We start from the raw sequence: 14,718 nt of genomic DNA, 5'->3' as shown, positions 1-14,718 counted from the left end.
ACCTCACGATCTGTCAGCTTTGATTTCTTCATTGCCCCTCTTCATTAACGTTTCATAGAGCCTCTCATCGCTGCATTGGCTTGTTCACTTAGACCATTCCAGGTGATGACAGCAGTCACTGCCGCTTTGCGACTAGGAAGTGCACTTGTGGTAAAGTGAGGGACAGCTACCTCCATTATGCAGTGCTCCACACTACCGAGGGCCTGAGCTAAGAACCGAAACAACTCAGCCCAGTGCCGATGCGCTTGAAGAAACCACTGCCCTGCAGCCTGAAGTTCAGTTATTTCAGAAATGGTTACATCAGTAACAACATTTTTCACACACGTCACAGGAACAGGAGGAGGCCGTTCAGCCCCTTGAGCCTGTTCCGCCATTCAATGAAAGAAAGAAAGACTTGCATTTATATAGTGCCTTTCACAAGCGCTGGACGTCCCAAAGCGCTTTACAGCTAATGAAGTACTTTTTGAAGTGTGGTCACTGTTGTAATGTAGGAAACGCGGCAGCCAATTTACGCACAGCAAGCTCCCACAAACAGCAATGTGATCATGGCCAGATAATCTGTTTTAGTGATGTTGATTGAGGGATAAATATTGGCCCAGGACACCGGGGAGAACTCTCCATCTCTTCTTCAAAATAGTGGCCGTGGGATCTTTTACGTCCACCTGACGGGGCCTCGGTTTAAAGTTTCATCCAAAAGACGGCACCTCCGACAGTGCAGCACTCCCTCAGTACTGCACTGGAGTGTCAGCCTAGATTTTTGTGCGCAATTCTCTTGAGCCCGCAACCTTCTGACTCTAAGGCGCGGGTGCTGCCCACTGAGCCACGGCTGACACTATAACCAGATCACGGCTGATCTGTATCTCAACTCCATTTACCCGCCTTCGTTCCGTAACCCTTGCCTCAACAAAAATTCTATCACTTGACCTAGCCTCAACAGCTTTTGGGAGACGAGAGTTCCAGATTCATTCTCAGAAGAAAAGTGAGAGACAAAATAGATGTCCGGTACAGCTCACCATGTAAAGGCATGGGAATCCTACAGCACCGAGAAAAAAAATACAGATGGAACAAGTTAAATTTTTAGCAAAAGGTAAACGCCCGGACGGACACTTACGTCGACAAGTCTTCTTGTCTGGATTCAGTGTGTATCCTGTATGACATCGGCAGATATAGGAGGTTGCCGTGTTGACACATTCGTGCTCACAGCCATGGTTTCCAAGAGTGCAGTGGTCAATCTCTGTCAACAACAACACAACTTGCATTTATATAGCGCCTTAATTGTAGTAAAACAGCCCAAGGTGCTTCACAGGAGCGATTATCAATCAAAATTTGACACCGAGCCACATAAGGAGATATTAGGACAGATGACCAAAAATTTTAAGGAACACCTTAAAGGAGGAGAGCGAGGCGGAGAGGTTCAGGGAGGGAATTCCAGAGCTTAGGGGCCCAGGCAGCTGAAGGCACGGCTGCCAATGGTGGAGCGATGGAAATCGGGGGTGAGCAAGTGGTTAGAATTGGAGGAGCGCGGAGATCTTGGAGGGTTGTAGGGGTGGAGGAGGTTACAGAGATAGGGAGGGGGACGAGGTCATGGAACGATTTGAAAACAAGGATGAGAATTTTAAAATCGAGGCGTTGCCGGACTGGGAGCCGCTGTAGGTCAGCGAGCACAGGGGGTGATGGGTGAACGGGACTTGCTGCGAGTCAGGTCACGGGCACGAGAGTTTTGGATGAGCTCAAGTTTACGGATGGCGCAAGGTGGGAGGCCAGCCAGGAGTGCATTGGAACAGTCGAGTGGGTCGACTAGGCCTGTATTCACCAGAGTTTAGAAGAATGAGAGGGGATCTCATTGAAACGTATAAAATTCTGATGGGGCTGGACAGACTGGATGCAGGGAGGATGTTTCCCCGGGCTGGGGGCTCTAGAACGAGGGGTTGCAGTCTCGGGATACGGGGTAGGACCTTTAGGACTGAGATGAGGAGAAATTTCTTCACTCAGAGGGTGGTGAACCTGTGGAATTCTCTACCACAGAAGGCTGTGGTGGCCAAGTCACTGAATATATTTAAGAAGGAGATACTGTAGATAGATTTCTAGACATAAAAGGCATCAAGGGGTATGGGGAGAGAGTGGGAATATGGTATTGAGATAGAGGATCAGCCATGATCATATTGAATGGCGGAGCAGGCTCGAAGGGCCGAATGGCCAACTCCAGCTCCTATGTTTCTATGTTTCTAGAGGTAACAAAGGCATGGATGAGGGTTTCAGCAGCAGATGAGCTGAGGCGGGCGGAGACGGGTGATGTTACGGAGGTGGATGTAGGTGGTCGAGGCGATGGAGTCGACATGGAACCGGAAGCTCAGCTTCTCCCTATCTGCTCGATCCAAACCCCTCATTATAATGCAAGGTCAGCTCGTTTGTGTGCGGGCGGAGAATTTCTAGTCCCAGCTCACCACAGGTGTTGCGCACACTAAGCTATCCCCTCAAAACATTTTCAGATCTGCTCTTAACCTTCTCGAACATTCACGAGGATACACGAGAACTTCAAGTGGCGCCAACGTAGTTTCTACTCAAACCATCAAAGAGATTTAAATTGAAACATCAACCCGCCTTACTTCTGCAAGTTTTCTGATCAGCATTTAGGATGAATCCTTCTTTACATTTACAAATGTAAGATCCTGGCTTGTTAATACAGATCTGCTCACATCCGTGGTCATTCACTCCACAAAGGTCTGTAACTATAAACAGTAAAAAGAGAATGGTTTACCATCAGTACAATGCTTAAGATAAACACACGTGACAAAAAGAACCAGAGGGTGGAGACGATGAGTTTATTTTTCACGCAGCGAGTTCTTACGATCTGGAACACGCTGTCTGAAAGGGCGGTGGAAGCAGATTCAATAGTAACTTTCAAAAGGAGAATTGGATAAATACTTAAAAAGAAAAATTGTGCAGGACTGTGGGGAAAGAGCAGGGGGAGTGGGACTAATTGGAGAGCTCTTTCAAAGAGCCGGCACAGGCACGATGGGCCGAACGGCCTCCTTCTGAGCTGTATGAATCTATGAAACATCCTGCATAATTAAACCTGTGCATTACATGTATTTTTTGATTAAGAAACGTTGTTCTTAGTAATGAATGTACCTAAATTGTATTAAACCAATGTTAAGTGGACTCTGGGGTTAGCCATAGCAACTTATACTGAAGGTAAGAGGGCTCAATAAGTTCATGGTAATGACTATAGTTTCGGGCTAAGAGGTACTGATTGGCTAGAATTGAATGGTCGTGAGTTTGATGTATTTGTATTGTATTGAAAGCCAAATTGAACTGGGCCTGCAAACTTAAAAAGGCTTACTCATTCCTAACTGCTCGTTGCAGAGTTGGACCTTTACATAATCATTTCTCAAATCTAATTTAAAGAAAGACTTGCATTTATAAAGCACCTTTCACGACCTCAGGGCGTCCCGAAGTGCTTTACAGCCAATGAAATACTTTTTGAAGTGTTGTCACTGTTGTAATGTAGGAAACGCGGCAGCCAATTTGCACACAACAAGATCACAATGTGATAATGACCAGATCATCTGTTTAGTGATGTTGATTGAGGGATAAATATTGGCCAAGAGATCAGGGATAACTCCCCTGCTCTTCTTTGAAATAGTGCCGTGGGATCTTTTATATCCACATGCGAGGTCAGACGGGGCCTTGGTTTAACGTCTCATCCAAAAGACGTCACCTCCGACAGTGCAGCACTCCCTCAGCACTGCACTGGAGCATCAGCCTAGATTTTGTGCTCAAGTCTCTAGAGTGGGACTTGAACCCACAACCTTCGGGATACTTTACAGGAGAGGGTGCTACCAACTGATCCAACTACTTTCTGTGACTTGGCTTACTTTTAAACAGTGGGCTAGAAATTGGGCACCATAGCGCCTCCCGTTATCGCCACCGGGGGCGTGGTAACGGGGCGCTGAGCACTTACCGCCTGGGCGCAGCAAGAAGATCGACTCCCGCTAAATCCGGCGGGAGGTTTGCGGCAGCGGTATGGCGTTGCGTCCCCGACCTCCTTCGCCCAGAGATTGTGACGTCATCGCCCTGCGCATCGCCGCGGAACCTGAACTTCGGTTCTGCCCCCCCACAGCATTGCCGAGCGAAAACACCGGCAGCTGCAGGAGGCATTGATCGAGAGGCCGGGTGCTTCAGGGGTGAGACTTAAAGGCCAGGCGGCCGAGGTAAGTGGAAAAAAATCTCAAATGCTCGTTTTCTGTTTTTTTTTCCTAATTTGTCTTCGCTAGCGCTCGATCAGCCCAGCTCTCTGCTGCAGTGCATCGGGCCGATCGGGCCGGATCGCCACTGCCGTCGAGGACCAGGTAAGGTTTCCCCCTTGCAGAGCCTGGAGCGTATTTGTATTTATTTAATTTTTGTATTTAATTATTGTATTTAATCTGTAAATATGGAAAATAAGTTAATGGGCCAGAAATTAGCGAGGTCGGGGGCTTCCCGCGGGTGCAAGCCCCCGACCTGCACCTACCTAGCGCGCCGGCCGTTGTTGCTGTGGGCCCCCGTGGAATTCCGATCCTGGGCCTGCTCCAACTGCCGGCGCGCAGTGCTTGCATATCCCAGGGGCGCAGTTAGTTCGATGCGTCCGCTGGGATCACGTGGGCCACGGAGAGCCAATGGTAGCAGGGAATCTGTATTCATAGATTTGACAGGAAGACCTGTCAAATCTATGAATAGAGTTCGGCCCCAAAACATAACTAAAACTTCAAATACATTTTTTAAAAACATCACATTTTAAAAATAACTATAAATTACATAAAATAACGACTTTAAACAATAATTTAAATTTTTGAAAAAATTAATTATAGTTTTTAACGGGGCTAAAAATAAACTTTCCTTTCTTTAAAGTATTTAAAAATAATAAACCTGTGGAAAAGATGTTTTAATTTTACTTAATTCACCACTTACCTTGTTAAAAGCAGGCCTTGTGACTGCTTTTTAAAAGCGTAGCTCCTGGAGACTTACCCTCCCGGAGAAACCTGTAAAAAAAACGGAAGTTCCAGGCGTACGCGCTGCCTCTCCGGCGCACGCGTTCGACCTGTGAACCCCTTCCTTTAAGGGAACGGAAGTTCCGGTTTCCCACGCATGCGCAGTGCATGCACGAAACCGGCACTTTCGTCGGGCCTATGCGTGAGTACCCAGCGCGTACTCACCCATCTTTTGTTTGTGTTACAGAATTCTACAGCAGAATTTGGAAACATAAAATGGGTTCCATTTGAGAAATGTGTACCAGGAGTTGTGGATACCATGCACGACTTGTACAATGACTATTTACTATGATTAACTTCTTCATCAATGGGGTGAACTGAGATATTTCTGTGTATTTTTAGACAGATCATTTACTTTCTTGTGAGTGTTACAAGCCTTTCAAAATACTGGACTTAAGTAAATCACAACATTACTGCAAAAGCAAAATACAGCGGATGTTGGAAATCTGAAATAAAAACAGAAAATGCTGGAAATACTCAGCAGGTCAGGCAGCATCTGTGGAGAGAGAAACAGAGTTAACGTTTCAGGTCGATGACCCTTCATCAGAACTGGAAAAAGCTGGAGATGGCACTGGCAGAATGATCGACAGCTGCCATGTGAGAGAGAAAAAAAATGGGAAAAAAAGGTAGGGGCAGAGGTTATGGTCTAAATCACAACATTGGTGTATCATGAATCGAACTCGATCAAAAACTGATTAATGTTTGAAGGTGAGCAATGAAGTGCTTGAATTTATTTAGAACCCTTGCATTTTGTTTCAATTTTCAATATAGTCATTAAAAAAAAAAATAGGTAAACTGAAATACGTCTCAAATACAACAATAAATATGTGACCCAACAGTCAAAGCAGCTCGTCATGTAAACATTTTGACTGACAGGAGCCTAAAACCGAATTTAAAAAAAAGTTAGCAACCCAAATGGGGCTACAATGAATTTCTCCCCCAGTATGCTTAAAACATGACAATACAACGCCCGGGAAACGTACCACATATTTTGGTTTGGAACTCGGAGAGGAGAGTTTGAATCATGCGGAAGTTCTGCACAAAGAACACGTGCTTTTCATGTGGCTCACTCCCTATCAGCCGGAGAGTGTTCATGTCAACTCTTCCCACGCCGACGGCAAAGATCAAAATACCGGAGTCTCTCGCTTGAGCCGCCACCTCTGCCACCTTGTCCTGGGGTCTCCCATCGGTCACTATAATTGCCACGCGCGGTATATTCCAGTCCAGCGGCCTTGCCCCCTCCTGTGTCAAGAACGCCACGTCCTTCGTGTGTTCGATGGCCAGTCCCGTCATGGTGCCAGTGGCCAGGTGCACCATGTCCTCGACGGACCTCATCATGTCCGCCACCTTCTTGTGCGTTTTGAGGGAGAACACGGTTTCGACGGTGCTTCCGTAGAGGACAAGACCGACTCTGGTCTTTTCTAGGCCGACATCCAGGAATTTGAGAATATTATTGATGAACTCCTTCACTCTCTCAAAGTCAGAGGGAAGAATACTCCGGGAGCTGTCAATGATGAAAACTAAGTCTAAGGCCTTGCCAATGCATTCTTTCTCTGGAAAGAAACACAACTGTTTACTTCAAAAATAAATAATAATATGCACTGGGAAAACTTCTATCATAAGCACCAGTAGAGAAACGTAAAAGCAATGGTTCAGACCACTTGCTGGTTCATCGTGTCTGAGTATCTTTATGTTTACGCAGACTTTGGATTTTCCTCTTTGTAATTACAGTAAACTCTTTTGTATCCGGCACCGACGGGACCGGGATGGTGCCGGTTGATTTAAAATTCCGGATAACAGAGAGGTGGGCAATTTTTAACGCAAAAAAAATTAAAACCACTGACTCAGTCGGCCCCCGCGGGAAACTCAGACTCGGAAAAACGGAAAATGGATGGATTCGACAAGATTATCTATTTTGCCGGTTATTAAAGAATTCCGGTTGATTAGGTGCCGTTTAAATGAGAGATTACTGTAAATTATTTACAGTAACTTGCATTTATATAGAATCTTGGATGTTGTAAAATGCCTTAAGGTGCTTCACAGGAGCGTACTCAGACAAAAATTGACCCTGGGCCGAAGGAGGAGATATTCGGATGGGGGAGTAGGAGCTTGGTCAAGGTGGGAGCTTTTAAGGAAGGGCTTAAAAAAGGAGAGAGAAGCAGAGAGGCTTAGGGAGGGAATTCTACTGCTTTTGCCTAGACGGGCTGAAGGCATGGCCGCCAATGGCGGGGCAAAGGGAGTGAGTGGGGGAGGGTTGCGCAAGTGCCAGAGTTGGAGGAACGCAGAGTTCTAGGAGGGTTGTAGGGCTGGAGGAGCTCACAGAGCCAGGCAGGGGGGCGAGGCAAGGGAGGGAATTAAGCAGGCGGTTGAAAATTTTAAATTTGAGGTGTCAGCAGACTAGGAGCCAATGTAGGTCAGCGAGTGCAAGGGGTGATGGGTGAGCGGGACTGGTGCGAGTTAGGACACGGGCAGCAGAGTTTCGGATGAGCTCATGTTTATGGAGGGTGCAAGGTGGGAGGACGGCCAGGAGAGTGTGGGAATAGATGTTTAGCATAAAACGACCGCCATACTGAGTGGGTTGGAGAACTGGGAGATGCTAATTGTTGCAGAAGAACTGCACCACTCCAAGTGCAATGAAACACAAACTCTGGCAACAACATAACCTAGCAATAAAGTTGTGACAATATGGCCATCTGACAATTCAAATTTTAATAAAGGCAATTGCAATCCAGCGACTCCTGTTGCAAAATGTGCCACTGAGGCATGCATTGAGCAGTGACACCATCTAAAGTCAAGTAGTCTACCCACACTCACTGTCAAGGCTCACACACCCCCGCCGCCGATTGTCATTTTGACTGTCATGCCAAGTGGAAACCAGGTGGATTTTGATTCTAGTCCCCCCCCCTCCACCCCCCCCCCATGGCCGATCAGGCCATTCTACGCCACCCCATTAATCCTAGGAGTTACCACGTCGATCTCCACGGCCTCCAATGCATGCGTTAAGGAACACGCTTTGTTTCTGCACCTGCTACCCGCTGTCCAGGATATCTACCCCAAGAGGTGCCGGGGGAAGGCCCTGAGAATCATTAAAGACGCGAGCCACCCCAGCCACAACCTCTTCACCCTGCTCCCGTCCGGTAAGAGATACCGAAGCATACGGTCTCGTACCAGCAGGTTTTGAAACAGCTTCTACCCCCAGGCCATAAGATTCATGAACGTATAATTTATTATTATTTATTACTGTTGTTTTATTTATTATTACTGTATTTCTATTAGTATTTAGTCACACACCATCCTGACTTGGAAATATATTGCCGATCCTTCATCGTCACTGGGTCAAAATCCTGGAACTCCGTCCCTCACAGCACTGTGGGAGCACCTTCACCACACGGACTGCAGCGGTTCAAGAAGGCGGCTCACCACCACCTTCTCAAGGGCAATTAGGGATGGGCAATAAATGCTGGCCTTGCCAGCGACGCCCACATCCCAGGAACGAATAAAAAAAAGAGGGAGAAAAACTCAGTGAGGAATGGGAGGTGGGGAGGAGAATCCCCAACTCTACTGGGATTGGAAAGACAGTTGGTGTTGGGGCTTAGTCAGCTCACACTAAACACATCTTATCCTCTGACTGTTACCAGCACCACAGGAGACCCATTAGTATTTTAAACGTTAAGTGATACCCAGTCCTAGTCAAAGGACGAAAGCGTCAGAATTCTCAGAAGTGCAGGACCTCAAGCTAAGGTTCCACTCCACACATTCATGCTGCTCCAAGACTGTTTTATACACTTGCCTCCACTCCACTAATACCTCTTCCCCTCCGCCTTCCCCCCCCCACAACCCCCCACCCAACTCCACCCAACATCCTGCCAGTACACTTCACACCTAATCCGAGCCGTCTTTTGTCTCCACTGTCCTATTACCATCTCGTCTGGTTTTGAATACCTCTTAATGTCTCTTTACTTCTTTTGTTCTATCGCAGCCCTGCCTTCGATCTATTTTATTTCCTTTCCAGTTTTGAAAAAGGGTTTCGACCCGAAACGTCGACTCTAATTTCTCTCCACGGATGTTGCCTGGCCTGCTGACTTTTTCCAGCATTTTCTGTTGTTATTTCGGATTTCCAGCATCTGCAGTATTTTGCTATCCCCCCAACCCTATCCCACCGCTTTATCACCTTGAGGCTTGACTTTCTCTAATGCTCTTCTGCTGCCTTCCATCTCCACCTTCCACAAATTACAGCTCATTCAGAATGGCTTAGCTCGCACCTTCACTTTCCCCCTCACAAAGTCCTGCCCTGCCGTCACCTTTCCAAACGGGGCAGGTTCCCTGTACCTCGGCGGTTGATTTATCATCATGTTCAATCCCTGCACATCTGCGCCACATCCGGGGAGGGTGGGGGGAATTTTCACGTGAAGAAACGGGTGGGTTAGAGGCTGCGGTGGAAGGTGGGAATTTAAAGTTTTAAAAATCCAAATCCCGACCCCCAACCCGTCTCCAATCCTGCCCACTTGCACCTTTTACTCAGGCCGGACGGGCTGTGGGCAGCCAACCCGCTGCCAGGAGGCGGGTTGTCATTTTAACTGTTGTAATGAGGCCTGAAGCCTCTGATTTTTGTGGGATCTTGCTGTGCGCAAATTGGCTGCCGCGTTTCCCACATTACAGCAGTGACTGACATAAGAAAACTACTAGGCACTTGGTCTAAGCGTTGAACAAAGCTTTAATCAACTGTTTTACAACATGGAGGTCTAGTTGTGTCCTTCACTAGTTCCTGTTAAGAATGTCCTGCGCAAGCTGGGCCTGTGCCCGAGTATTTATACTCTCCCTGGACAGCACCACCTGCAGGCTACTCAGTATTATTTCATAAGTCTTTCTTTCATGAATGACTGATTCATGTCAGTGACTACACTTCAAAAGTACTTTATTGGCTGTAAAGCACTTTGAGATGTCCAGTGGTCGTGAAAGGCGCTATAGAAATGCAAGTCTCCCATTCTTCCTTTCTTTCTTTAACCTGGTTTGCAGGTTTTACAGCAGGCGGCCGGGGATCCCAGGGAGGCAGAGAGGCCGGCTCAGCCTCGGGGAGCAATGCTTGTGGGCTGGGAGGAGCAGGAGTGCTTCCTCTCGGCCCTCAGAGCACCCCCCACCAGCAGCACCCACCCATCCCCCGGGTCGGGTTCCGACAACCCCCGGGATCGAACTCAGTTTCGGAGTCAAGGATTGGATCCCGCGCCCCCCACCCCCCCGGGGATCGCAGCCCACCCTGGGATTGTGACTCAGCCCTGGGGTCAGGGATAGGAGGCCCCCTCCCCCGACCCCCTGGGCTTGGTCGTAAATCTCCTCTCCACCTATAATCCCCTCAGGTTGTCACCACCCTCCCTGTGTTTAAAAACCTCCTCAAAAACCCATCTTTTTAATTATGCATTCGGCCCTTCCCCCAACATTTTTCACTTTCTTTTTACCCTTCCTGTTCAGCGTCCGTTGATTTTCTTCCTCCTTGTGAATGTTATGAGATCTTTTCCTATACGCCAGGAGCACGGGAGTGAAGTACAGGAAACCCTCGATTTACCGGCACCTAAATAACCGGAAATCTCTGTTAACCGGCAAAATTCAGGAGTAGGTTCAGGTAAGTTTTACTTCATATTAGTGGCCGTTGGATCTGTGGCTGTATAATGGGGTTCCTGCACCTGTTGCTAAGCAACAGGGATGCCTGGATCTTGTGGTCGGGGTTCCTGCACCTGTTGCTAAGCAACAGGGAAGCCTGGATCTGTTGCTGTGTACGGAGCTCTTGTACCTTTTGCTATACCTCTCTGATAAACCGGCACCACGCCGGTCCCGTCGGTGCCGGATGAAAAAGAGTTTCCTGTAAGTTGTTGCTTCCCCTTTGACGCGCTCAGAGTTTCCCTACATGTTCATTTAATAAGATCTTCCTCGCTGAGACCCTTTGCATGCGCATCAATTTCAGTGATTTCCAGGCCAATGCTGAAGACATATCGCAGCACCTACCGATGTCTTGCTGTACAGTGGCTTCGTCTCCCTTGCTCGCACTCGATCGCTTTGTATGCTGCGTTTGTCTGGCCAACACAACATTCTCAACCAGCACGACTTCCAAAAGAAGAAGGAGAAAGATACTTCGAAGTGTCATCTTCATATCTGAGGAGACATAAGAACGTAACAACGTAAGCATTAGGAGCAGGAGTGGGCCATACGATCCCTCGAGCCTGCTCCGCCATTCAATAAGATCATGGCTGATCATCAACCTCAACTCCACTTTCCCGCACTATCCCCATATCCCTTGATTCCCCTAGAGCCCAAAAATCTATCGATCTCAGCCTTGAATATACTCATCGAGTGAGCATCCACAGCCCTCTGGGGCAGAGAATTCCAAAGATTCACAACCCTCTGAATGAAGAAATTCCTCCTCATCTCAGTCTTAAATGGCCGACTCCTTATCCTGAGACTATGCCCCCTAGTTCTAGACTCTCCAGCCAGGGGAAACAACTCCTCAGCATCTACCCTGTCAATCCCCCTCATAATCTTATATGTTTCAATGAGATCACCTCTCATTCTTCCACATTCCAGAGAGTATAGGCCCAATCTACTCAATCTCTCCTCATAGGACAACCCACTCATCCCAGGAATCTAAGCCTACCCATTACTAGACGGTGCAATACACAGAGGCTGAAAGGCCTTTCTACTCGGGTGTGGGTCAGACACCTGCAACTGAAATAAAGCCCAGACTGGGTTGATGCAGCATCTCTGGTGTTTGCTGAGCTCCTGATTGCCACGAGCTCGGTGTTCTGGCACTGGCACACAACCATCTACAATGCCCAGGATTTCAGCTGCCTGCCCATCACCTACACGATGGGACGGGTGGGGGCGGAGTGGGTGGGGGTGGTGCGGGTGGCTGGGGAAGGAGAAGAGACGCACAGTTCAGGGCAGCACCCCTCCTCACTAGAGTCATAGATTGTGTATTGCACCTGGTCTAAGAATGGTAATGGTCCATTGCCAGCAATAACATACATTACATTGATCATACAGGAGGCCATTCGGCCCATCGTGCCTGTGCCGGCTCTTTGAAAGAGCTATCCAATTAGTCCCACTCCCCCCGCTCTTTCCCCACAGCCCTGAAAATTTCTCCCCTTCAAGTATTTATCTAATTCCCTTTTGAAAGTTACTATTGAATCTGCTTCCACTGCCCTTTCAGGCAACGCATTCCAGATCACAACAACTCGCTGCGTAAAAAAAATTCTCCTCATCTCCCTGCTGGTTCATTTGCCAATTATCTCAAATCTGTGTCCTCTGGTTATAGAAACATAGAAACATAGAAGATAGGAGCAGGAGTAGGCCATTCGGCCCCTCGCGCCTGCTCCGCCATTTAATGAGATCATGGCTGATCATCCAAACTCAGTACCCTGTCCCTGCCTTCTCCCCATATCCCTTGATCACTTTAGCCTTAAAAAATATATCCAACTCATTCTTGAATATATTTAATGAATTGGCCTCAACTGCCTTCTGTGGTAGAGAATTCCATGGGTTCACCACTCTCTGGGTGAAGGAATTCCTCCTCATCTCTGTCCTAAATGGCTTACCCCTTATCCTTAGACTGTGACCACTGGTTCTGGACTCCCCGACCATCGGGAACATCCTTCCTGCGTCTAGTCTGTCTAGTCCTGTTAGAATTTTATAAGTTTCAACGAGATCCCCTCTCATTCTTCTAAACTCCAGCGAGTATAAGCCCAATTGACCCAATCTCTCCTCATACGTCATTCCTGCCATCCCAGGTATCAGTCTGGTGAATCTTCGCTGCACTCCCTCCATGGCAAGAACATCCTTCCTCAGATAAGGCAACCAAAACTGCACACAATACTCAAGGTGTGGTCTCACCAAGGCCCTGTACAACTGCAGCAAGACGTCCTTGTTCCTGTACTCAAACCCTCTCGCTACGAAGGCCAACATACTATTTGCCTTCTTAACCGCCTGCTGCACCTGCATGCTTACCTTCAGCGACTGGTGCACAAGGACACCCAGGTCTCGTTGCACTTCCCCTTCTCCCAATCTATTGCCGTTCAGATAATAATCTGCCTTCCTGTTTTTGTCACCAAAGTGGATAACCTCGCATTTATCCACATTATACTGCATCTGCCCAATCACCCAACCTGTCAAATCATACTGGAGTTTCTCGGCATCCTCCTCACAGCACACATGCCCACCCAGCTTTGTGTCGTCTGCAAACTTGGAGATATTACATCTAGTTCCCTCGTCTAGATCATTAATATATATTGTGAATAGCTGGGGTCCTAGGACCGAACCCTGCGGTACCCCACTAGTCACTGCGTGCCACTTGGAAACAGACCCGTTTATTCCAACTCTTTGCTTTCTGTCTGCCAACCAGTTCTCTATCCAAATAGACATTAGTATTCCAACTGCTCCACTCCATTGATTAAAATTCCGAAAATCTACAGATCACTGCAGTGGATTCTTTTACACATTTCACCATAGAAAGACAGACTTACATTTATAAAGCGCCTTTCACGACCTCAGGATATCCCAAAGCGCTTTACAGCCAATGAAGTACTTTTTGAAGTGTAGTCACTGTTGTAATGTAGGAAACTCGGCAGCCAATTTGCACACAGCAAGCTCTCACTAACAGCAATGTGATAATGACCACACCTCATCAACCGGATTGCCCTCATCAACCCTCTCTGTTACTTCATCAGAAAACTCGATCAAGTTAGTTAAGCATGACATGCCCACTTCGAAAAAGTATTTCATTGGCTGTATAAAGTATCATCTCTACTTACACCGCATTTGATCACTTACTGAAAGGGTTTAATGCTAACTTTGACATGGCTAAGCATTTACAAGCTCCTGTTTTGTTTATTAAAACAAAATAAAATTTCAACAGGCCGGCTACACAATCTTGGGTGTAAGACACTGCTGACAGTAAATTACACGATGCAAATAACTGATTGTTCGAGGGATCCTGTTATATTAACATCAGAACTGCCATATTCCCCTCTGCCACACTGTGATCCCAACCATTACTGACTAACCAGGAGAGAGAGAGATTGGGCTACAATCCATTGGGATTACCAAGGATGCTCTTAACGCAATATAATTGGATTTTATAATTAATTCTGCCACAACGAGGCAAATCTGGGAACCAAATTTATAAAGAAAAATCCTTTATAACTTGGACACAAGTAACAGCACAGCCCTTTCACTAGAATTAAGCTGGATGTAGTTCAGAAATGTTAACCAAGGCTTTGGCAGAACGTGAATTATCTCTCCCATATTGTCCAGCTAACATTTACTATTAGAATTTAAATAAAAAAGACCCAATAAATATAACTCGTTACCTGCTATTGGGTGAAGCTGTGCAGAACTCGGCACCCTTGTTCACTCTGAACCAAGAGTTGCTTTTGGTGGTGTATTCAAAGTCGCTCCAGAAACTAGAGACCCGTCAACTGTTGCTGCCTCGCTCGCTTGGCTGAGGTGAAGTAGGCAAGACTCCAGATGCGAAAAGCAAAGCACTTTAAGAAATATATTTAAAAAAAAACACCCCTAGTTTTATTTGTGGAGCCGTCTATCCCATCAGAGAACACCTCAATCATTTTTTTTGCTTGTTGCTAAAATGGACCATATTCTGGCACATTCGAAAATTGCCAGGACAAATCCTGGGCAATATTTTGAT

At 47.0% G+C, this 14,718-nt stretch overlaps 1 protein-coding gene across 1 annotated transcript in view; it reads right to left on the bottom strand.

Annotated features, from left to right (window-relative positions):
• LOC147114535 (matrilin-4-like) overlaps positions 1 to 11,215 on the bottom strand; it is a 38,414-nt gene extending 27,199 nt beyond the window's left edge. Inside the window, exons 1-4 of the mRNA XM_085992274.1 lie at positions 11,028 to 11,215; positions 6,014 to 6,583; positions 2,607 to 2,729; positions 1,112 to 1,234 (exon numbers count right to left, since the gene is read on the bottom strand). Coding sequence (XP_085848400.1) covers positions 1,112 to 1,234; positions 2,607 to 2,729; positions 6,014 to 6,583; positions 11,028 to 11,208 — 997 coding nt within the window. The 5' untranslated portion in view covers positions 11,209 to 11,215. The remainder of the gene's footprint in view (positions 1 to 1,111; positions 1,235 to 2,606; positions 2,730 to 6,013; positions 6,584 to 11,027) is intronic.
• Positions 11,216 to 14,718: the final 3,503 nt, after the last annotated feature.

The sequence above is a fragment of the Somniosus microcephalus genome, chromosome 7 (genome assembly GCF_052327205.1).
Source record: "Somniosus microcephalus isolate GS21.2 chromosome 7, FLI_Smic_1.0, whole genome shotgun sequence".
Taxonomy (NCBI): domain Eukaryota; kingdom Metazoa; phylum Chordata; class Chondrichthyes; order Squaliformes; family Somniosidae; genus Somniosus; species Somniosus microcephalus.
The sequence above is the reverse complement of the archived record's forward strand: the minus strand, read 5'-3'. Positions and strand labels throughout refer to the sequence as shown.